This window comes from Lipophrys pholis, assembly GCF_963383615.2.
Source record: "Lipophrys pholis genome assembly, chromosome: 6".
Classification (NCBI taxonomy): domain Eukaryota; kingdom Metazoa; phylum Chordata; class Actinopteri; order Blenniiformes; family Blenniidae; genus Lipophrys; species Lipophrys pholis.
Window position 1 is genome coordinate 6,797,004 of NC_137629.1, and position 25,765 is coordinate 6,822,768.

The 25,765-nt window shown below is 39.7% G+C and overlaps 1 protein-coding gene across 2 annotated transcripts in view; it reads right to left on the minus strand.

Moving 5' to 3' along the window:
• The window catches only part of LOC308111472 (GDNF family receptor alpha-4-like), a 66,865-nt gene extending 51,814 nt beyond the window's left edge, over positions 1-15,051 (minus strand). The window contains exons 1-2 of one of the 2 annotated variants that reach the window (XM_080466384.1): positions 14,840-15,051; positions 14,648-14,768 (exon numbers count right to left, since the gene is read on the minus strand). In XM_080466384.1, the coding sequence (XP_080322510.1) occupies positions 14,648-14,690 (43 nt within the window). In that variant the 5' untranslated portion in view covers positions 14,691-14,768; positions 14,840-15,051. Of the gene's footprint in view, positions 1-14,647 lie in introns of both variants that reach the window. The other variant, XM_080466383.1, reaches the window with a different exon arrangement.
• Between the last annotated feature and the right edge of the window lie 10,714 nt (positions 15,052-25,765).

Genomic DNA, 25,765 nt, shown 5'->3' on the forward strand with positions numbered 1-25,765 from the left:
AGAGAGTCAATGGACCTAATATGGAGTGATTCTCCTCCAGAGGCATATACATGGGAATGTGGCTCCGGTTTCACAGTTATCACTCAGAGAGCTGTCAAACTCTTAGCAGCATACTCTTGATCCAATTAATTAGAGCCTAACAAGGCACGGAGAGAGAAGGGATTTGGCTCTACATGGTGGTGACAGAGTCAAAGGCCTCCACAAATGAGGGCAACATCTCATCACAAGCTGGACATTTATGAGACGAGAAGTCCTTCTGTGTCAAAGGAAGCCGTAGATGTGGAACATGCTCTCTTACCTACAAAAATACTACTAACTGTTCTCATATTTCAACTAAGTTTTGTTTTAAAATGATCCTAAATGGTTTATACAATGACCTCAAATTACTATTATTAAATAAATCATTTTCAGTGTCTGAAATAATTATTTAGCTAGTTGCATGGCGTACACTCCTGCAAGCAACAGATGTTGTAAATCCACTGCAGCTCACACAGACAGGTGCCCTCTAGCCGGTTCCTGTCTGCTGCTTTGGTAATGGCACCTTTCCTTCCCTCCAACACTGGACGAATGGAGCAATTCTCAGTCCAACCTCAATCATCTCCACATTACAAGGCTGTGCAGAAAGATATATTATGACTAACCACCTAAGGAGCGTGCTTGGTGGAATATACTATCTAGAACACAGAGAGGATATTCAGACCAAAGCTCGGTGCAGATTCCTCGTGGAATTTCTGTCACTGATCAGATAAATGAGCTGCTTCCAGTAAAACTCCATTCAGTCGATCCAGAGAGACTTTCAGTGGATGTTTACGGCTTCACGACTTCAACTTGGATAGACATGTTAAAACACTCAAGCCTATCAAAAGTCAAAAGATTCATGAAGTTTGCTTGTGTACGACAGCTGAAAACTTCTACTATGTCTGAGGAATTGGAGCATGTAGTTGTTGCTGTTTGTGTGTCAATCTATATTTACACCTTCACATGCAGCCTCCACAATGGAATTGGGATGCTATATGGATGGATGATATCCCTCCATTACATATCATCCATCTCACTTACTTATGTGCTGGGTCATGGTGTGACCGTGCGAGCATATTTGCATTCATGCCCAAGGGAAATTTAGTTTCCAGTTCACTTATCCTGTATGTTTGGGGTTGTGGAAGAAAACAATAGAGTGAGAACATGCAAACCTCTCAGTTACTTACTGGTATTGACAATGAATCATTGTACCTCATATTAGAGAATTAGAGAATAGTGCTTGTGCTTATTATGTTTACAACTGCTAACTGGGTTGATAAAGCACCAGGAAAGACTTATTGTCCTGATCAGTCATAATAACAGATCATTGATCCGTGAGTCATTTTATTCACAAGCAGTCAATGATTCTTCAAATTCAATGATTGTATATATATTGCCGATGATTGTTCATACACACATCTCTCATGGCTCTTCGTGGAAAGCTGCAACAATTCCTCACACACACACACACACACACACACACACACACACACACACACACACACACACACACACACACACACACACACACACACACACACACACACACACACACACACACACACACACACACACACACACACACACACACACACACACACACACACACACACTGTAAAAAATAAATAACCATCTGAAGGGTATTTCTTTTGTTCACATCTGTTTTCTGCTCTTCCAGCTGACAACTTCAAACATGTCTCTTATATAAGGCTTTAGCTGGGGAGTCTTCCTGGTCTGAATCTGCTCTGTCGTCAGTGGTCTCTGCTTCACTTTCAGCCATGTGGCTGCTAATTCACCCTGTCTCATGCATCTCTTTCAATACAGTAGTCATGTCTCCCTTTCATGCTCACTCTGCCAGCGGTGTCCTGATGGTTATTTGTCTTTTTATGCCTGTATACAATGCATGGATGGTTAATCGAAGAAGTAATATTTTCTATGTTACTCTCCTGCGATGGACCGGCAACTTGTCCCTGCCTTCTCCCATGATGGATGGATGGATGGATGGATGGATGGATGGATGGATGGATGGATGGATGGATGGATGGATGGATGGATGGATGGATTTGATAACATATGCATTCTTATGTTAAAACTTCAATTCAAAAAGTCAAAAGTTTTCAAAAAGTTCAATAATTATGTCATAGTTCTGTCGTGGTCTTGTATTGTTATTACAACTATAGAACCACCAAGTCCCAGGAGAATTGGACTGGGAGTCATGACACTCATGAAGGCCGCCATTGTTGTCATTGTCCATCTATTCGCACATGTGCAGAAGAACTACTTACTATGGCCGTGGTGCGCATGCGCAGTAACAGCTTTTCCGTTGTCTCCACATAGACAGAGCTGGAGCCTTTTTAAAAAGCTTCACCTTGGGAGCCGTTTTAAAAAAGTTGTGTTATCCCAAAATACAGTGACTTGCATCTTCACTTGGTGAATTGTGAGAGTAAAATGAGATCCAGTCTACACGACTATAGGAGGGGCTGTCAACACAGCTCCGACACAAATACAGAGATTGTAATTTACATTACTGGATTTTTTTCTTCCATTGTTTATGTGAACATATTGTTAGCCTCTGCGATGTTTCATATTTACAGAAGCTTCTTTTTTTCATGAAGTTAATCTGTGAGCTGTTTACAAGCAATAATGCAGTGACATTTATATACAGATACAGATGGAGCTAGGTTTATCAGCATGATTCCCCCTCAGACTGTATAAAATGTCTCTCCTCATGAATAATAAAAGTACATAGATTGAATGCCATGGTTCAGATTGAGGATATATGGTTTTAGAAAACTTAGATATATTTCAGCTTGGCAGCAATCTTGCTGTTATTTTGCTATTTCCAGTGTTTCATATTTCACAGTCTAGACAATAACTCAATTTACATTGTGCAAACAGGCATTTCCAGTCATTCCTTTTTATTGTGGCTACAATAAGCCACAAACTGATTTCACTGATTTGATTAACTGGAGAGATGCTCCAAGGCATAAAAGATGCTGAATTAATTTCAGTGGAAAACTGTTTGGTGCCATAGCTCAGCTGGTATATGGTCGAGTCTGGGAACGCAGATAAGAAACTATTCCATTTGCTGGGTGAACTGCGGCGTAATTCAGTTGCCTGGGCATGTAAACAAACAATGAAACAGTAATTAAATACTATAAAGTCTGAGGCTCTTTTTAACTGAATAATAGCAGTCATATAACCAATGGTATAAGTATAAATATATATATATATACGCAGGGTTACAGATATCAAATAGTTCAGTTAGGGAACTCGTTCATCCTGCCCGTCATAAAAAACATTTTGGGGCCCCAATGATACTCGGCAGCTGCATCCATCACACACATGCACTGTTGTCCAAACGCCTTTTCTTGCTCAGAAGTTGGTTAATAATTTTTACTCATATATTCTCTTGCTTTGTCACATTTTTACAGAAAAAGTTATTTAAGTTGAAAAGAAAAGGGAAAGACCAGGCTTAATAACAGTTTAATTCAAACACTTATTAGTATGATATTTGACTGCCCACTGTACGATATAGTAGCCTTTTACTATGTAGGGAATAAATATCAGCAGCTGTCATTTCCATACGGGGGGAGACCCGACAGAGGAACAGTTCATCATGAAGTCATTCGTCTGCCTGCACTTTCTGTGGTTATTAATGCCAGCAAGTCAGACAGGAAACAGAGAAGACTCTCATTATTAATCAAAAAAGAAGTTCAAAATTGACTCAAGGTTATTACATCAAAATACAATCGTGGAACATTATTAAGAAATCCATATCTGCTAATCTTATCTTTTTTCTTTTAGGGGCTCACATCTCTGTGATTCTCATCAGAACTTATTTGTGATGACACACTGGCATTTAAGCCGTTCTTACACACAGAAAAGAAGTTAATCTGAGTCAAATAACATGCGACGAACAGGAGGCCAGATAAGAATGTCCTTGGACAATTGTCTCTTCTTTTCTACCATGATCCAGTCCCATCTATCTTCATGAAATTTCACTCACCCAAATAGATTTAGCAGTGTCCCAGAAATACAGAAAGAAATGAGGAAGTGGAGCTTAAGCCCTGGAATTGTGTCACAATTGGACTGTGCTTACTTGTCTGGAACAGTCTTCCTCTCTGGATAACCGCTGACAGAGTCTGAGTTAATGAGCCTCTGTTTGACCCTGAGAGGCCACTGTATGTCCATAACCTCAGAGCCACTTTCTGAATTCCCTAACAGATCTAATGGGGAGGAAGATACAGCTTTCAGTTTGATCACTTCTATTTAGCCACGACTTTATCATCTTCACTCTCACATCTCTAAACTCCGCAATTTATGAATTCTGCTGATTGAATGAGAACTACTTAGTCTGTCACTGCCATTCAAGTTTCTTTTTATATTAGTGGCATTTTCTTCTTTTTCATACCTTTATGTCTCACATTAGAGCACTAATGATGAGCATAAAGGATAGCTTCTCTTACATGTAGTCACATAAATTGTGCCGAGACAGAAAATCACATGCTCCTCTTTGCATTTCATTGAGAATATACAAAAACTTGTGTGCACATTCTGAATGTTTAATTGAGGCAAATCTGTTCAGCATCAGCTTTTATAAGTGTATGTGGTTTATTTCAACAAAGCAACTTCTACTCCAGCAACACAAAGAAAAACTGCAGTCTCAACATCAAATATAAAACACTTAATACAACCTAAATGAATGGTTGTGATGACAGCCACCACAAACAGACCTTGTAATAAACTCGATTATTTCTCCAACTTTAACCAGACCGACGTTTCTTGCCAAAACCTTTGTCAGCAGTTGCAGTGGATAGAGACGCAGCTTTCAGTGTGATCAGCTCTATTTAACTACCACTGTATCATTTTCACTCTATATCTCTAAACTTTGCCGTCATCAGCAGTTTTCATTTAATCTTTTAAGCAGCGTGAATGAAACCCATTTTGCGTGTCTGTCACTGTCATTCATGTTTAAAAATGACCACAGACGGTTTTCTTTCATCCGAGTGACAATTTCTTTGTAGTACTTTTCGATCTCACATTAGGAGAAGAAATGAATGTAATATAGAGCATCTTTGTACATTTACACCTGACTACGACGCTGGATTTTCTCTTATCGAGATAACTTCCAGGATTAACCCTGGTTTTCCGTACTATGACGCTCGCTCAATTCTCACCAGGATAAATCACCCGGCAACTGACGCTGAAAGTCTAACCTGCTCCGGAGCAGGATATGTTCTCGTTAAGAGGTCAAAGCTCCGCCTCATGACCAATCAGATCTCTTGGAAAATGCTCTGCCCATTCTTAAATGATAGTGATTGGTGCTCGGGTTCAGTGCTGAGCTTCAGCGGAGAGGAGAGGAGAAATTAATTTAGAGATCTTTTTGACATAATAAAATAAATCCTGGTCTGTTTATCTCCACGAGGGTTGATCTGTAATAATGAGGTTAATGATCACACCTGAGAGAACTGCAGAAAAATTTATTTATGGAACACAGAGCTACTCATGCCGTCACAGTGATGAATTAATATTCCAACACAAAAAACATTCACACAAGAGAAACTCAGCCTCAAAACAACTGGATGGAAAATATGAACTAAAAGAAGGTCAGTGAGGAAGTTCAGCATGAAACGTTTCTACTGTAATGAAGTGAAATTGATTGATCAGCAGACGTGTTGTCCGTTTATATCGCTGATAAATTTATATCATATAATCTCACAAAGTCACGCATTAACAAGTCAGGAACGTTCTGGCTTTGAACGCAGTCGCAGTGCTGCTTTTAGCTGCTGGATGTGTTTTAATTCTTCATATTCTCTGAGGATAACTGCTCCTTCGGTAATCTGTAAACTGCTCTGCAGGATTTCTCCGTGTGTAGCTGGTCAGACGCGGCAAACCCCGCCCCTTTCACGTAAACGCGTACATGTAGTGTCTGAGTTGAACGAGTGAGTTGATAACCTGCGTCGTAGTAACAGTGATCAGGATCGCGCCTGTCTGGATCAGTCAACCCAGGAAACAGAGACATCCTGGATATGTTGATCAGGGTTCGTAGTACAGGCCTCTGAGATCTTTGTCACCAACGCAAAAACATACTGTTAATCCAGCAAAACTAGTTGACAAAGAGAAACAGCCTGTTCAGGATTAAATGGAGTAACTAAACTTTTGAAATTTATCAAGCTTCAGGTTTTTCCTCTAGAAACTAACTCTTTAACCATAAGTTGAATTGTTCCTCCAACTTGCCAAAAACCTTTGTCAGCAGTTGCACTAACCCTGCACTGATTCACTCAAGTAAAGACTATTTTCAGTGTTCAGCTTTCAACTTCTATATAAGGGAAACAAAGCCAAAGAAAATAAAGCTGTTATTCCAGCTGCTAGGTTGTTTTTTGTACATAATATTTGTACTTTAATAACGCATGTTCTGTTTAGTTTGTTGCAAGCAGCAATCTCTAATCCTCTGTATGGCAATTAATACGTCTTCAGTGGTTTACACAATCATTATACACCCATTATTAGCTTGGGTGCTGTGTTAGTAACTGCTGTTGGTGATTGCAATTATTATTTTACATGCTGAAGTGTGCTTACAAATCTGGTGCAGTACTACGTACAGAGTGTGTGTGTGTGTGTGTGTGTGTGTGTGTGTGTGTGTGTGTGTGTGTGTGTGTGTGTGTGTGTGTGTGTGTGTGTGTGTGTGTGTGTGTGTGTGTGTGTGTGAGGAATTGTTGCAGCTTTCCATGAGAGCCATGAGAGATCGAATGGAGATGATGAATACAAATTTAAAAGTGAAGATAATCCAGGTGGAAATGAGTCACAACAGACAACTGTGGATGTTGCATTTGAAGCAAAACTTTAATTTGAAATCAGCATGCAGTGTTTGGCTTGAGTGCATTTGGAGCATGTCTAGTCTGGGTGGCATGAGATTTATTGTTCAAACGTATTATCTTCATCAATTATAGCTTTGGCTTGAGGTTAAGATGAAATAAAATAATGAGAGAAAGATCTCCGTATATTTCACCAGAATCCCCTTATTGTAAAAGCTTTATATTAAACTGACTGCTTTTCATCACTATTTGTAAAAAGAAGAGTGCAAATGCCATGTGGGCGACATAAGCACCTGTCATAATCTAATAGTTTGACCTTTATATAACATTAAGATGCAATACCTTCAACTTAGGGACTGGTTTATACTATAATGTACCACCTATACTCCTGAATATGTACATACATTGACGCATCATAATTGGAACAAATCAGGTGTTAAACAGAAAAGTAACAATCTGAATCAAAAACCTCCAGAGACATTTGTGTTTAATATACTTGCAGCAGGTGTAAAATACCATCTAGCGGCATCAATTTAAAAAGTACTAACATAGCACTGCAAAATACAGGTGGTGATGCAATTTAAAAGTCAGATTTTGACAAAAATGAATATGTGTAAAGTAAAAAAACTCAATAGGTGAATGAAAATGTGTTGACTCGGTTGTCCATTCCAATCTCTCCAATTGCATGGATGAGGACATTGTTGCCAGCTTCTCACAGTAAATAACTGAAAAATCTAAGATTTACTACTCAGTAGTCATAAAAAAGAAACATGTAGCATTATCAAAATTGCATATACGTTGTTGGTTTTTTTTAGTTTGGAAACTAAAAAACAGAAAACATTTTTATTTTCAAGAATGAAAGTTTTTTCTTCTTCTAAATGTTATCACTTTTCAATTGCTCAATTTAAATGTAGCATTCTCTCATTTTTATATCTATTTCGGTCTCTACTAACTCCTGAGGGAATTACCTGGCTCTTTGTGTTGTTAGGCTGAAGTCAAAAAACAAAAAATAATCGAAGAAGCAGTGAAATATCTCATAGATGTGAGAGAAATTGCAGCTTCCAGCGTGTTCACATAAGCAAAATATTTGACATAGTAATAGGATGCGATATGCAGCTATTTTAAGAAACTAGATGCATTAAATTGTTAATGAGGAACTTAGGTCATATAATGGTCATTTTTGTTTTATAGAAAACAACATAAATCTCAAAATGTAAACACATTGGGTAATAAGTTAACTGTGACATAACTGCAGGCGCTTGACTACAATAATGGATTAAGACTTTAAACACATTCTCATTTATTTTTCACTCGCATACATCACTCCTAATCAATGCTTGTGTCTTTGGCTTTAACCCTCCACCAGCAAGTTCTGACAGCGTCACAGACTTTCAGACATTTCTACTGTGAGCAGCTCTTTTACTCCCCAAACTTTGCGTACTGTTTGAAGTTATGATGGTTTAGTATTACAGGCAGGTGATTTTGTTGGAAATTGAATAATGTCACCATTAAAGGTCAGAGCCATCAGACTGACTGACATCAGATGAATGGAAATGCGCCAGCACAAAAGCAAATTTCAAAACCTCAATAATTAAATACAAAGACATTTTAAGGGCTCTGAGAATGGCCGGGGAACCGAGGCAGCCCGCTGGAGAAGTGTAGCAGCCTTTCCGTCTCTAAAGCTTTTTACCCACAGCTCTGCCAACGAGTGACTGCAACTCAAATGTACTCTATCGATAGGGTTTAGATGGAAAACCCATATCCTTCATTCTATATTCTGTAGACCGAAGGCTTCAGGAGATACAGCCCTGCCTCCCCAGATCTAATAATAGGTTGACTTTAAAGTTCAGCAAAGGTGACTTTAGGACAGACGCATTAAGTTAAGAAAGTAATTATCGCCTGATTAATTAATCAGCATCTATTGTCGCACCTTCTTTACTGGCTCACATAAAAGAGCACCCTGCAGGGTGGACCTCAATGATAAAGCCTATTATTAGAGAATCACTGTTCATTAGGCCACCAGTGACCACTGACAAGTATTTATTAACCAATAAACCTTTGGGTAGGTTTATTTATCGAGCACTGTGAACATGTGTACTTAATATCTGGTCTGATACAAGTTCAGTCACAAATGAAAAAAAACTGGGGAAATCCGTATTTTATTCACAATAGGATAACGACAGTTCATGTCTTCAAAGTAAGACGTTTCACTGTTTCATGAGAGGCATTCATTTATTTTGAATAAGACTGCAGTAACACAACAAAAAAATAACTACAAAAAACAGAAAATGTTTGTAGTAGTAATTTTGCAGTTATTGAGGTCAATTGACAACAAATTAGCACTCCGACTGGATGTAAAAAGAACGTTTTAGAGAGACAGTCAGTCAGACAAGGTAGGACAGAGGCACAGGTTAACATATCTGATAGGAAAACTATGCTAAATTTCAGAAACAATAAAACTCAACCAAGATTTGAAATTCTTTTAATTTCCAGTACATTCTCATTATGTGATATTTGCTTTTCTGGACAAATTTGTGGTGCAAGGAATACGGCTGATGGTCAGGACTGATGCCTGGAAGAACAGACAAAATAGAGTGGTGGAAACCACCACACTGGATCAAGAACTTTTCCATAAATCATTGTCTGTAAATGCAAGTCAGAGCTGTATCTTGGAAAAGGAAGTCAAATATAAACAAGATCCATATGCAGACAGTATCTTTCAGAGATGGTCTCAATAATTTCAGAAAGATGGCACTAGAACACACACTGCACCTTTCATGACATCATTAAATCATAGGCACGTTATCCTGAAAACGCAATTCAGGACGCTCATAAACCATGTTAATGCAAAGCAGTTATGTCAATAAAATCTGTTCCATTTTACTATTTTTCTGTAAATCGTTAAAAATATGAATCTTTTAAATAACTTCAACAACAGATGCAAAGTTCTGCAGGCATGTCAACCACAGAGGAAGAAATCAGACGGCCATCTATGTGTAAAACAAGTCATAGTATTAATTTATTTAAAAATGTATCAAATATTTTATCTCTGTATCAAACATGTGTTGAAGCAGCCAAGAGCTACTCAGTGAGATGCTTGGGGCGGCTGTGGCTCAGTTGATGGAGTGTGTCATCTTCCAATCACCATGTTGATGGTTTGTTTTCCCATTTTACCCAGTCACAATGCCGAAGGGTGACTTGGACGAGACATAAGACCCAGTATGATCTAAATAGAAGTCAGGCGCTGCTCCGTGCATTGCAGCTAGTGGTGTGTGAATACATGAATGGATGAATGAACGTGACTAAGAAGAGCAAATCACTTTGAGACTGCTGAAGCAGTGAAAATGTGCTGTATAAGTGAAGACCATTTACCTCTGAGCTGGACTGAGTTAAGTGCTCCTGATTAAAACGTGCAGTTTAAACTGTACTATTTTACATTTTCCTGATTTGTTTTTTATTTTTTCATTGCTTTTCTCACTGGGAAGATGTAGTTTGTGACGTTTTTGGACTAATGAATGTGTTTTCATTACCATAAACTGGCTCAGAACAAAAGTTAAAAAGGAAGTTTATTCATCCAATTTGTGGATTTACAATCACTGAAGTAACCATTAAAATAAAGCAACTCTTAAAATTGAATATATCGATGGAGTAGGATATTTTTCTAAACATTCACATTTGTTTGCTTTTCTTTGTAAGATGTGGGTGGCAGTCATGGCTCAAGGATACATGTTTCCTGCAATCAGCATCAAATTACTCAGCTGAAGAAACACTCTGTGACTGTTCTACAAAATAAAGAACATTTTGAAAATCCACTTTTGGAAATGATTAAAGACACCCTGGTCAATATAACAAAAGTGCCATTGTATGATTTTTAACCCTCTGACACAGAAATGTTGTTCTCATCCACCTGAAAATGCCTGCAGGGAGTCAATTTCTGGGGCCAAAATGGAAACAAAAAAATTACCTTAATAGTTTTTTGGCAATTTGTTGGATCACTATTGCAAGTTACTTGACACTGAGTTCTCTAGCAATGGTGAGATTACAGTTAGAGCAGGAATTCAATTCCGACCAGAAATGCAGGTTCAAATGCATCTTGTGTCATGCACAGCGAGTCTGTGTTAAATTGTCCTAATGCCTCTGTGAAACTACAATAACCAGCACAAGACTGCCTCCTCTCACCATTTTACTGGGATTAAAGGCCTGACCTATCTATCCGACATGAAGGAAGCATGAGCATGTGATGGGTCGTCTCTTCGCCATGGGTACCACCGGCTTCAAATGAGATTCATGACAAATCCCCCCTACAAGAGGCCAGCCAATATGCCAGGTAATAGCATGCTTGGCAGTACTTATCTGTCTCCATTAAAGACACAGGTCATATCCTGCAATGTCAAAACCATTAAATCAAAGAATACAGCGCGATGGTGCAGTGAAGCCGGCTGCTGTGAGAGTTAAAAGCAGCTCTGGGTAAAAATATTAATTATTCTTTCCAATAATGAATCAAAGAAGCTACAACATGAACCAATTTTTATACGGGTAATGATCACTTCACATATGTTTCCACACCAACTCTGATTGTCGGCATAAATTACTCTACTACAGTTTGACCTGGGAGTATCAGACGCTATCACTTTGTCCAACGGTTTGGAATTAGCACATTCAAATGAAATGGTTGTGCAGTGTCTGTGGCGATGTCCCTTTTACCATTTAAAGTTGGGGAAATGCTTATCTAATCTTAAATAAAAGACTTACGCTGCACAATTGTGCCTAATTCTATATCATTTTGAGCGTCAGTGTGGATCTGTCAAAGTGAGCCCCACTGCACATTTATCATTCAGATAACATCAGTCAACTACTTGCCTCAAATTCTTTTATTTATTTTTTATTCTCCATAACAGTTGAGGCAACAGCGGTTCAGTTAAACAACTCCTCCAAATGCATCAACTGACCCACTGCCAGATGAATGTCTTCCTCCAGACCTGCAGGCTCATACCGAACATCATCCTGACTCGAGGGTCACATCTCAGCTCGGACCAACCAACCAGCTCGTGCCAGAACCTGACGCATGAAGATGAATCTACAAACCAAGACTAATTGATTTGATGGCACATTTTTCTTTTAATCCTCAAAAAGGCTTGTACAGTGTTTCATATCTGTTTTTGTGTGGTCTTCTACATCACTTTGGTAAACGTCTGTTACTCTCAGATATGCCAAAGAGCCAGATTAGCCATAACATTAGTACTACCTGCCTAAAATTGTGTAGGTCCCCCTCTGAAGCTAAACAAAACCCTGTTTTGTACAGGTATGTCCTCCACTAGATCTCTGAAAGGGTTTTGTGGTACTAAAATATCAGCAGTATATCCTTGATGTCCTAGAAGGTGCGAGACGGGGCCTCCATCAAACCAAGTGCATCTGAGTCTTGGTCACAGAGTTACAGTTTTGGAATGTCATCAGGCTGATACAATTTAAACCTGATCTAACTCGCCAAAATCCTAATGTGTGAATAACAACACAAGACAAAATGGTCACTTCTTGCAGGATATATCCTACCAACAAACAGGTGTCATGGTAAAGTAATACCCAATGTTATTGACTTCGCCTATTATCGGTCATAATGTTATGGCTGATCAGTGTAAACTGGCCTGATCCTCATGGATACAATTCTTTGTGACTTCTAGATAAATTCAACAGAATATTTGTATTTAAACCTTATTCATTTGTATGCTACAACTAAATAATTCATTTTTTTACAGAACTTGTAGTATTTTCATATTAAAGGATTATGAACCTAAAAATGATCAGTAAATGATCAGAAAAATACTGAAGAATGCTCATCACAATGACTAAGTTAACGTTTTCATGTAAAAGAGCTAACCTACTTTAGTCTGATCCATTCTTTGATGAAGCAGCAAATGTCAATACTGTGACAATCAAGCGACTATTTGATAAGCCAGCCAAATAAATAAGTGACTTTTCATTTCAGCCTTAAAGGATTCATAATTTTATCTCATAAAATTCACATGACACACATAAATAGACACTTACAATTGAGAAATGGCAAAGCAGACAACGCAATATCCACGTTGAGGAGATGCCCTTAAAATGCTTCACTAAGACTTCAAATTTTTTAAAAAAAGGAACTCTTCTTTTGGTGGAAGCTGAAAATGGTCTGGGTCGGTCTGTAGTCCTGTGTACTTATCTGTGAGCACAAATAGGCACACAGAAATCTCTCACTTTTGTAACCTGATTTCACCCAACAAGGAAAGGCAGGCACAAAATGATAAGAAATAATCCAACAATGTTCACCTCTAATGACCACTATTGCCAGCTGAGAAATACGGCTCCTGATGTTAGGTTTAAGAGCTCTTTTTGGAAAATTGTGGTCATTTCGGGATCCCTCTGTGTTGGCTTGCAGTTATACGAGCTTGACAATTAGATTTTTTTTTCCTGTGTCCATTTAGGACATTAACTTTACAAAAACTGCACAGAATGTTCCATAAGCTGAGCCCTCTGAAAAGGCTGTATTTTTGATCCCTCACAGTTTGGCCTCCATTGTGTTATTTGAACAGAAAATCACCGCGATTAGAATGAGGAAATTCATTTAACTGCAATAAAAAAGTCATTTGTCTACAGTAGTTTGTTTCAAATTATTGCAAAATGACATTTGAATTTCAATTGGCATGTTTGTTTAAAGATGTATTAGAACAGGAGTTATTTTTAGGCACAAGGCAGGAGGACATATACAATCATCTATCACAAACCAAATCATGCAAAAAGTGTAAACGCTTTCATCAAAGGTCACTGCCACAAAAAAAGAAAAAAGCTGGTTCACAAAGAAAACTGTATTGATTTGTATTCGGCCATTCTTACTGGCATCTCCTTTCATTTCTTTAATGAAGACCTCCAAAGGCAACATTAATAATGGATAAAGAGGTGAGCTATAATGCATTTTCCTGTCTTTGTTAAGCAGGCAAGCTGGTGCCAATTAAAAAGAGAATGGTTCTCTCTGGTGTCATAGCCATCAGTGGGTATAATCATATTGTTAGGAATGTGGCAAGTAGAATTGAGATTGACACATTTGTGTATAGTGACAAAGAGACACCGAGAGCCAGAGACAGGGCAGCCTCTCTTCTCTCAAGACTGGATTGTTGCCACAAAAATCAATATTCCAGCTTCATTCAATTACATAGAGAGCAGGTACCTCATTGACACTCTCAGCAAAGACTGATGTACTGTTGCAGCTGGTGACTTTAGTGGGATTCACTAACAGTAAAAAAAATGATGTAATTCTGCTGCAAAACGTAACATTTAATTCAATATAACAATAGAAATATAAAAGTAGAATAGAGATACTTGTGGTCTGTAATTGGAGTTTAAATTGGTTGTGTAGTTAGTGAAATTCCATTCTAGAAAACCTAAAATTACACAGTATTTTCATGCAATTGAAAACAAACCCACAAAAATGCATGCATGTACTGGTGCTTAGGCGCGTGCGTGCACACGAGCATTAGGACGCTGAAACACGTGCGTGCGTGCACAGCAGCTTTACACAGATCTTCACTCAACTAATGTTTTGACCATTAGAGCATTTTCCTTTTCGTCAGTGTTTGCAGATTTTCCACATACATTCGTAAATCTACCGAGCACTTCCGAGGATATGGCCGAAAAACTACTGCAATTGACTTTTATAAAAATTGTACGAGATTTTTATTTTCACCCTGAACGCAGCAGGTTGTATTAGTTTTTATGTCTCCCCCTGAAGGCAAACAACTCCCGAAATGAATTGATCAAAAAGACACGATGTGACTTACCCAAAGTTATGAGATGAAACAGGTAAACTCCCCACAGATCCATCCCTCTCAGTCAGAATGTCAGCTTATGCGTCGGAGCTTCGCCTACAGCGGGATGTTCACACGGCAGCAGCAGGATATCCTGTCATGCATTTGGAGACCATCATTTGATGAAGGGATTATCTTTGTAAAGTCCTTCAAAACGTCTTTCACCTAATTTTTGCTTGTCTTCTTCTATCCTAAAATCCCGAAGACGTCAGGTACCGCCGCGCTGTTGCGTAAAAGCAGAGCCATGCGTAATGCCGCGAGGGAAAGTTGTGCTGTGCGGTCCGGAGAGGAGAGGAGAGGAGAGGAGAGGAGAGGAGCGCAGAGCAGAGCAGAGCAGAGGAGAGGAGAGGAGAGGAAAGGAGAGGAGAGACTTCTGTGGCTGATACGCGTTGAGGTCCGGGGCTGAAGGGATGCTGGGAAGAGAGAGAGAGAGAGAGAGAGAGAGAGAGCGAGAGAGAGAGAGACGGACAATATGGATTATCATGAACAGGATAAAGCGGTATAAAAGATGGACGATCGGTTCATTTGATTTCTGAAACAAGATGTGGCCCCACCAGTGACTTTGTGCATGATAATCTGAAGTTACAGGTGTTGAGTCTAAAGCATGAGTAATCTCACACAATTTCTTGTTATTCCTATGAATTTTTAAAACAAATCACACAATACAATATAATAATAGTATAGCTTGTCACTTTATTCTGCACATGTGATTATTTAATTGTAACACTGTTTTTAATTTGTTCATGATTGATTGGTGTGTTGTTTTATTTTTATTTTTGTTTTTTCTTGTTCGATTTTGGTTTGTTTTATTTATTTATTTATTTATTTTCTTAAGGAAATTGTACAGGTGACCTTATTTTTGACGATTGTATTAAAATGTACATTTTGTACAATTTCTGTAAAACCTGAAATAAACAAAGTTAAAAAAAAAAGGTATAGCTTTTCATATGATCTACCATTTTTTTCTTTCACTTTACTTTGGCATCACTTCAAAGTCCAACAGTTAGTGTGAAAATAGTTTAACAAGAAAAGTGGCATTTACAGTTCAAAATAGTTGTGGAGATTATCTTTATTTTTTGAGGCACATGTACACTACCCATGTGTCTTTCAATGCATGACTTTGTTCTGACTTTGTTCTGTACTTTGACTTCTGGCAAATTTAAATAGAGTAAAAAAAACAATTGAAGATGAAACAGAATTATCTCCAGAGGGAGATTTGAGACATCCTCAACCACAAATCTTTTTTATTTCAGTTTTCTTACACAGAATTTGAGTGTTCAAAGTCCAAACTCATGTTGACAGCACACCTCTAATTGGTTATACAATAAAAGACAAACAGACAGGAAAGCCCCTCTGGTAGCCTCCTGTATGGGTTCAGATGGCTTTGGGTCATGAGCCATCTTAAGTGTTCACATTTACTCTGAGCTGCTTTAGAATGATAAGACTGTCATTATTTTTTAAATGTGATGAGAGAAAAAGGCTGTTTGCAAAAATCCCCTGGACGTGCTGTTTGAAGGTAGGAAGAATAAAACATTCATTGTTGTGTTTTTCAGCAGTGTTTTCCTTTCGAATGGAACAGAAGCAAAAACACTTTGCCCCTACAGAGAGGTGGATCCAGTTCCTGGTTACTGCCAACAACCAGAGTCACAGTGCTCAATTCTTAGAGCTGCTTACTGTTTTGAAACAGGCAGTTATTGATTCCTCACTGTTACGAATTCAACTTTCGCACCGTCTGCTCAATTTATGGTTCAGAGACAGCACCCCCGCCATTTATTTATTTTAGTTTTTAGTTTGAATGTCGACCAGTCGACCAGGATGTGCATTCGGAGTCTATTGACTTACTTCTTATCTAGTGTGACTCCACAACAACAACAACAACAACAACAACAACAACAACAACAACACCGACAAAAACAACAACTACAACAACACAAACAGCTAACTTGAGTTTTCAGATGATACATGCAAACAAAGCTGGTGAGGAGCAGATAACAAAGGGTCACCATGTTGGACCCGCCAGGCTCTGTGTGTGTGTGTGTGTGTGTGTGTGTGTGTGTGTGTGTGTGTGTGTGTGTGTGTGTGTGTGTGTGTGTGTGTGTGTGTGTGTGTGTGTGTGTGTGTGTGTGTGTGTGTGTGTGTGTGTGTGTGTGTGTCCGTCCGTCCATAAAGCAACACAGAGGTCCAACAGGATGATCCAGCAGTGAAACAAAGACAGAGTGAAGACCTCGCAAGAGCCACTTCAGCCTATTAGTATTATCTTCACTGCCATTCATTGCTGCTCTGCTGGCTTCACTGGACTTGAATGAGCTGGCAACATGAGTCCAAGCAATTCCAGCAATTCTATTTGTTGTTAATTTTTTGTTTGTTTGTTTTGCTGAAGTGTCAAATAAAAATAAAAAAAACTAACTGTAAAATAACATTTCACACCTCAGCGATTGCAATCTTATCTCTCTAACAAGCTTGCAGTGAGAATATTTGGAACAATACATTAATGTCTCTGTTGGGACCTGGAGTACTTAAACATGGGAAGATGTGCTTTGAAACTGCTGCATGAATCTTTAAAAAGCAGCTCAGTACCATGGGGATCTTTTGGTAAAGTACATACTTGCAGTGTGCATCAGCATTTGTAATTTGAATCAACATTAAGTTTTGCAAGCATGAAAAAAACCCTTGTCAATAGTTTAGGGAGAACCAGAGAGAAAATGTTTATTTTCTGCTCAACCATTAAAGCCTTTGGTTCCCTCCCAGTGGATTGTGGTTGAAGAGAGGATTGTCTGTCTGATCCTCAAATCAAGAAATGTCAATTTGACGTGATCTGAATGACTTCAGTTGTGAGTTGTCCTGCCAAACAGGACAACTTGGTCACCAACCTCAGCAGGTCTGGATCTGTTATGTCTCAAACAATTTCTCAATATGGAAACAACCTGCTATTTAAACATGGATGATGGACAGCTCTCAGTTTTTGCTGCAGGCAAAAGCACATTGATTTCCTTTCTGTGTGCGCACTGCTGATGTGAGGACACAATATTAATAAGGAATTAGTTATTGTATCCATGATCACTGATGTGTCAAGAACCAGCATTGGGCCCTAAAGAAGGAGGGCTTTGTAAACATGTTTTTATACTGACTCCTGCATGGCACGCCAACGTTTTTTAGCCACATTTTCAATCTGATGCGTACCTATTTTGTTTAATTGGTGGGATTTTGCTGTAAAATTGTTGATCCCTACATTGATTTTGTCGTCTTTGACTGGGAGCTAGGCAGACACATGCTGTGTTATATGAGCTCCTTCAGGTTCCTGGACAGAATGACATTTTCATGATTTTATTTTGTTACCTAATAATGTTAGAGTAGTCTTCTTAAAGGCTGAAGAAACAATAGAACAATAATTTATATCATCGTGGTTATATTAAAATCTCCTCAAGCTCAAAGCAGATTCACCACTATAAACTCAAAAAACCTTCAAGTATTCAAATGAAATGAGGATGTAACTCATACACCTCCTCCTTTTAATCCCAATGAAACAGATTTAACCTGATTAGCAACAATAAAAAAACTGAAGTATTCCCAGAATAAGCTAAAATGAATAACTTTGCATTTCCTATAAAAGTTATCAACAATAATTAATCTCATAATATCAATCATGCAGAGAGTCGATGATAATTTCAGTTCCGTTCATTGAAAAGCCAATTCATGGCACTGGCATGATGAATGTGCGTGGGAGTAAAAGATTTGTGAGAAGAAAGGGGGAGATAGTTTTTGTGCGTGCGTGCGTGCTTCAAACTATATGAATTCGTCAGACAGGTAGCATGAATATACTGCACTTTTCAATTATCCTTTAAGAATAAACAAGATGATTTAAGGATTTTTGGAGTTTTCCTGATAGCCTTATTATATGCATCAGCAAGAAAAGTAAAGGTCGACCCAATGACATTACCAATACCTTACTTGTATTGAAGTGTCCCAGTGAATGTTGACACTGAGCTAGCATGCACATTACCACAACCCCGAAACTGATGCGGCTAAATCTGCTTTTCCTTTCTGTAATATGAGTATGTTTCTTGCAAACCACACTGTTGCGGTCAGCTTGTTGTCTGCAATACACCACTTAGCTCGGTGAGTAGTTGATTCAGACCTTCATTAGCTTTTCTTGCTGGAATCCATGACCAAATAGATAAATAAAATGGCACAATGCTGACATACAAATAAGAAATTGAATAATAATTGGTTTTATAAAGCACTTTTCAGGACACTCAAAGATGCTTTACATTGCAATATTTATTCACTCAGTGGTGGTAAACTATGCATCTAGCCACAGCTGCAGACTGACAGAAGTGAGGTTGGTAATTTGTGCCATCAGCCCCTCTGACCACCACCAACATCTCACTCTGTATACACACAGGTTTAGTGTGTTGCCCAAGGACACTTCAGCTAGTGGGGGGGAGGCAGAGAGGGGAATCGAACCTGTAACCTTCCAATTGGGAGACGACCGCTTTACCAACTGATCTATGATGTCCTATTTTCTAGTATTGATTAAACACAGACAACATATTCTATACTTGCTAACATGAGGGTTTTGTGTTTTAGGTCCTTTTTACACAAGAACAATCTGCAGCAAACTACAGTATATCGCTTTCATGCTTGTTCGCTTGCGTTCACCATGAAGGGATTGAGTGGATCGCTGAGTCCCCACCAGCACAAACATGGAGTTGGATGTGTTTGTGGAGAAAGTTTTCAAACATCTCAGAGCATTACAGAAAATAAATCTGAATTTTTAGAAGAAAAAAAATTAAAAGAGAAATAAAAAATACAATCTAGGAGATGATCCACCACATAGACAAAGTTTCTGGTAAAACACAGAAAATAACTTATACCGAAATCTGCAAGCAAAAGTCATTGAAAGGCAGCGGAGGAAAGGTTTCTCACTACAATAACAGCAGCATCTGTGCTGAAAGCTGAGCTGATTTGCAGAATCTTTTCATCTGTGGTAAATACAGACAGTGTCATAAACAATTTCATATGTAATAAATTACATTATCATTGTTCATTATTTCCAGGGGCATCTGGCCCATACATCTGATATCCCACATTAATGAAATCAAATCTGAGGAATCAACAATGAGTATGATTTCTCATATCTATCAGACTCAATCCTAATAAGTAGATTATCTTCTACTGGGTCATCACTGCTTCACCTGTTAACTCCCAAAGTTAATGCACCCTGGAGCACTTTAATTCACATTGAGTCACAATGCAGGAACAATGTTTCCAATCAGGGATCGGGAACCATAGCAGCAGAAAGGTATTCTGAACTGCACTAGTTTCAGATTTGGCATGGCTTGTGGGGCCTGGCACCTTCCCTGATGTTGGGGACCAACTGTTGGCCTCCACTTCCACAGTGATGGCCCTGACCGGTCCCTCAGTGCCAGATCTCAGGTGGTGTTCCCCCGTTGAACCGTTGCTTCTGGGTGGATTACAGTGTTGGATGCTGTACCACGTGGCTCTTCTGGGGCATTCTACCTCTGGGATGCAGGTATCGGTTCTAGCAGAGGGCTGGCCTGGTTCAAATGGAAATGGGGGAGGGTGGGTCCGCTCCTTTGTTCGGCCCGCTCAGGACTGGCTCCTACGTTCCTTGGGATGCTCGCCGCTTTGCCTACGCCTGATGGAGTGAGCACTGCTTTCAGTGGATCCCACGGCTCTTTGTTCATCTTGTCTTGGGATTCAGTTGTGAGTCGTTCTGCCTGATGCCACTGTGCCTGCTCTGGTTCTGTCCTGTGTTGATTATCCTGTGTGATCCTGGGAGCACCACTCCAGCTCCTGGCAAGTCTTGTTAAAGGAACTGTTGAATCCCACCAGAATGGGCTGGTCTATCCTCCATATCGCTCACACTGCCGAGTTCCACTTGTATATTGCCTCTGTCCTCCCTTAAGCCTACTTATATCACCAACTCTTAGGAAGTTCTGCCCCAATGTACTCTCACATCATAACAGAAAAGGCCAACTGTCCCCTTGGGGAAGGCTTTCTCCCACACTCCAAAGAAATGTCCAAAGTTAAATTAATGTTTATAAATTGCCTGTGAATGTGAATGAGTGTGTGTGTTGTCTTTCTTCCTGTGTTTGCCCTGAGATGGACTAGGATTAGCAGTCCATTGGAAGCTGGGACTGGTTCCAGCTGTCTGTGATCCTTAGTTTGACAACCCTGTACAGAACCTGTCTAAATGGATGGAAAAAAAAAAAAAAACACTAATGATGAACTTTCATGTTGATTACAAACCCAATTACAGAAAGTGTAAAATCACAAACAGGATGCAGGTTTCTGCACATTTCATACATCTTCTTCATCTTTCAGTGACAGTAAATGACACGTTAGATATTTACAATATCCAGATGGTGTTTAATACATCAAACTCGAACACTCACCTGGCACCAAGAATCATACTTAGTTATGAAACCTGATTGGGGCTGTGTACTGATAAAGCTGACAGCTATCCTGTGAATATTTCTCCTTAACAGAAGAGTCACTCAGACCAGACTGGAGGTAAAAGCAGGTGAACTCACCAGTGTGAGCCTGTCCTGAGTTTGTGCCTTCAAACATTAGTGTCAGATCGGCCTTTTTGTTTTACCGACTGGACAGTTGATTTAATTGCTTTGCTTTTATACTTGTTACTACTATTCCAGGTATCAGATCTCACTGTCATTCATGAAAATCCATTGGCTGACATTTATTCATTGCACTCTGACAAACAAGTGGCACAAACATCTCCCAGGATGGATAATGCAAACACACACGAAGCCTCATTTTGTAATTTGTAATTGGCCAAGTTAAAACTTGTCTAATGGGAGGCAAAGGGGAAGCTAACAGAATGAAATTCATGCCATCAATTTTCAGCAATTACTAATGACAGGAACCGATATCCTCAAAAACAAAATGCACATGTACCATATTGACCTTATTCTGCTCTGCCCACTTTCAATTCTCTGTTCTTCCGCATTTTGTCTTAAGCATTTCCGGTTACCGAAGATTACATTGTGGTGGACAGCAGCGCAGTGTTTTTATCTCGTCTATAAAACGTCCATAAAACACAACAAACAATGTTGCTGCCAAGATATTAAAGTGGGAACACATGAAAACTGAGCTTGAATGATCAGACGGCATCATGTTGCCTCATCCTTCTTTAATTTTGACCTGAGAGGACGACGTGAGAAAGGACTGGGGTAACTTCCGGTGACGTCTTCGTCCTGTCGTTAGCGGCTCACAGAGCAGCTATGATAAACTTTAAGAATACTGAGTACCAGTATCCACATAGTGGAAAGGTGGGCCGTGTGCAATCAACCAGAGATGGAGAATTCACCTTTTGAAGGTAGACGCGAATCCCAGCCGGTCAGCTAGTGCTAATGTAACCATGCACAACCACACTTTACTGCCGGTGGCTGGCTGGCTCAACTACTCCTCGACTCTGCGTTGTGTTATTTTATAGAATGAGACGGGAGGCTGGAACTGTCTTTGTGTCGTCGTTTATTGCCTGGATATGAAAGAACAAATGCTGGTCAGGTTCACGGCTCGCAATGGCGTTTACACACAGCACGCTCGTGCACGCCTCCGGTGAACTGACAATGCTTATATTATACCACACCATGCCACACAATAATACTGAACATATGTACCTGGATATGAAAGAACAAATGCTGGTCAGGTTCACGGCTCGCAATGGCGTTTACACACAGCACGCTACAACAGAAATACAACATTCATTACCGGAGGCTAACAAGCTAGCCACAGAGTGAATTAAACACAGATACACATTTAAACTCGTGAGACACACATCAAACACATGAAAAGCAACACTCCGGTAATATACAATACACACACGATTACATAATGAACAAGAATGAACATGAATATAAAGTATTTCTACGCTGTGCTGTGCGCAACAACCCACCTTGTGCACGCCTCCGGTGAACTGACAATGCTGGCCTCTTGGCAGCAGCATATACACACACTTCCTAAGGGAGGCGCTATAGAGCCATTTAATTATTTAGTGAACCCAATTCATAACAAGTGGAATTAAACAACACATAACCCTTGTTACACTAACCACCATGCTAACTACTCGGAGTGGGTGAAGCAGAGCAACCAGCTGTTTCTGCAGCTTCAATATTGTGGAATGTTCAGATCCCATTATATGAAACAAACCAAGATGAAATTCTTGTTGTTCTTTAATACAACTATGAGCTTTACACCTTGAGACATGGACAATTCTACACTCACTCATCTTCTACATCAGAGATTATGTTGCTTTAAAGTTGCACAGTGCTGCACAAATCCACAGGTCGTATGCTGCTCCAGAACAGTCCTGTCTCTCCTCTTTATGTTCAGAACGTTGTTGTTTCAGCTGCTTTCACCTCGTTATTCAGTTGTTATGACCGCTCCGCATAGAGCATGTAATGCTACACACAGCTAGCCAGCTTAGCCAGTTATCCACGGAGCACCGACACACACAACCAGCCGTAGAACACCAGAGTAGACACACGGCTAGCGGTGGTTAGCCAGAGCACCGACAGACAAAGTTAGCCACGACTAGCAGTAACCCACACAGCTCTAGCCACGGCTAGACATGGTGCACCGATCCACACACAGCCAGCTGGCTAGCCACGGAGCGTCAATCCACATGAGTGATGTTTAAAACTCTTAGTTCAGAGATAGATTGGCAACCCCGTTCACCATACAGATCAAGCTGCTACTACGTGTGACGACACAATAACTACAGTAGTCCCACCCACCGGAGGTTTTAAGACAAAATGATGCAATATAGCGGCACCCTAGTTTTGGCGCCGAATAAGGTCAATAGAACTCCTCTTTTAGTGAATAAGGTGAAGTAAAGGAGAAAGTCTGAGTTCAGGTTGAAGTGAATAATAATGGGGTCTGTGGTGTTTCAGGAGATTACTCTGCACCTCTGACCATTCACACAGTTGAGTAAGAAGCAGCCCATACATGCACACTGTTCCCAGGACAGTGACGTCATGTCTATACTTGATTGCAAACAGAGTGGTGGTTGTTCTGACTCAACCCCTGGGACACTTCCTCTTTCTCTCTTTCTTTACAACAGCTCAGTAGGTTTAAAAGTGACAGACTTGAACAATTTGAAAGAAACAGGAGAGGGGGAAAAACCGCGAGAATCGTCTTCTTTAATATTTGAAGAGGCTTAATGTAATTTAATTGAGCTTAATCTCCTGGAGGCCACTGTATTATTAACTGCTACATCACTTTTAAAATGCAGCGCAGGAAATATATCCGTGCTTGATATTGAGAGATTCCAGTTTTTGACAAGCATACGGGGAAGTTTAGCCGCATGTTGTCACAGCGATCCGAGACGAGGGTTTCATTGCCAGCGTCATGCCAAATAGAGCGATCCTCGATTGGTGCCAGACTGTACGGCGGGCACTCGCACAGACGGTCACTCCGTTACCTCTCACTACAGCAGATGGTGTGTCTCATGCATACTGTGTGGAAGGTTATGTTACTGCTCTGTGGATGCCTAGTTTTGACTTAAACTTGATTTGGCGACAGCGTCAACAGAGACACACACACACCCACACACAAGCATGCAAAGACATTTACAGAAAAAAAAAAGCAAGAGGCACTGAGAGATGAAGTAATTCCTCACCATAACAGTCATTTCATGGTAGGCACAGTGAAAATTAGCAGCACCTTCCGAAACACAATCACAGTCACAAGTGTTTTTTCTCCCATTCAGGGTTTCAGATCAGGTAAAAATAATATGTATGTACCTGCAGAGTGTGTTTCTCCTCAGGGTTCAGTCATTATCAGTTATGTAATTAAAGATTAGTCGAGCAAAACGATCAGCTTACACTTGCTGTGACAAATTCCAAATTTTTCCTTTTTTACCATTAGAGGCTATTTTTCACGGAGTGGTGGGTTTAAAGAGGTGATGAGGTTATCCAAGAGCATCAATCACGGATTTCCTGACACTCCTGGTGGCTAAAAATAATCAGATGGCACCTGGATAAACAGCTCTGTGTTTTAACTCGCATAACTCATCTCCGGGGATTTTGTGAATGTGAGCGCATGCACATAAAAGTGTGAGTATGTGTGTGGATTTTTGTGTGTTTATAAATGGCCATTTGGTCTTTCCCAGTGACATCTCAATTAACATTTATGGCGCTCGTCGCACACGTCCTTTTAAGCAAGAGGCACTCAGCAGATGTTCATTGGAGGAGAGACTGCTATTGAAAAACTGTTTCATTTTTGTCAAGTTGAAACTCTCAACTTTTGAAACTCTGTGAAGTCTTTGAAACAAAATACTTGTGAGGATTGTGCTCCAGTACAGAAAAACCTGTATTTTGGTAACAGTGTGGTTGTGGCATTTTTCCTTCCTGCTGATTGTCATGTGAAAGTGTTGTCTTAGGTAACAGAAAAATTGAAGGCCTTTCTTCTCTTTGCACTCCCTGACAAAAGCCGTCTTGACAATTTGTTGACATAATGTCTCCACTTTAAGTGAGGCAAGAGCTATTCACTGGGGATGCATGCTCATAACAGTTTTTGTGACAAGTTTTTATTTGAAGAACACTTTTTTTTGTTCAAACCTGAGCTGAAAAGCGTATCCCGAAGGGAGGGAAATTAAGGACAAAATTATTCACAGGATGTCCTCCGTCCCAGAATACTCAGTCATGATTGGTTTTGTCCTGCTGAAGTTTAGAGGTGTGTATTTAAAACCATAAAACATGCTGCAGTCCACCATGATTTGTCTTCCGTGTGAGTGAACCTGTCAGTTTTTCCTGAACGTTAGAGTTCACACTGTCTGCTGGGCGTCGCGGATTATGAGAAGCGATCACAGCTGATCACGGGTCTGCTCAAATTCGCTTAGATATCAAAAGTGACAGAAACATTGTCAAACTCCTCTCCAGTGGCTTTGAGTCTCAACTGTCACGTCTCGCTTTGGTCATCTTGATTGACAAGTTTCTAGACTCCCTGGTGCTATTTTTTACTGTGATTTATACACGTGTAACAGGAGGGGAGAAAAATCAACTCTTCACATCAGGGACATGATCCATCTCTCTTCAAAACTGCTTG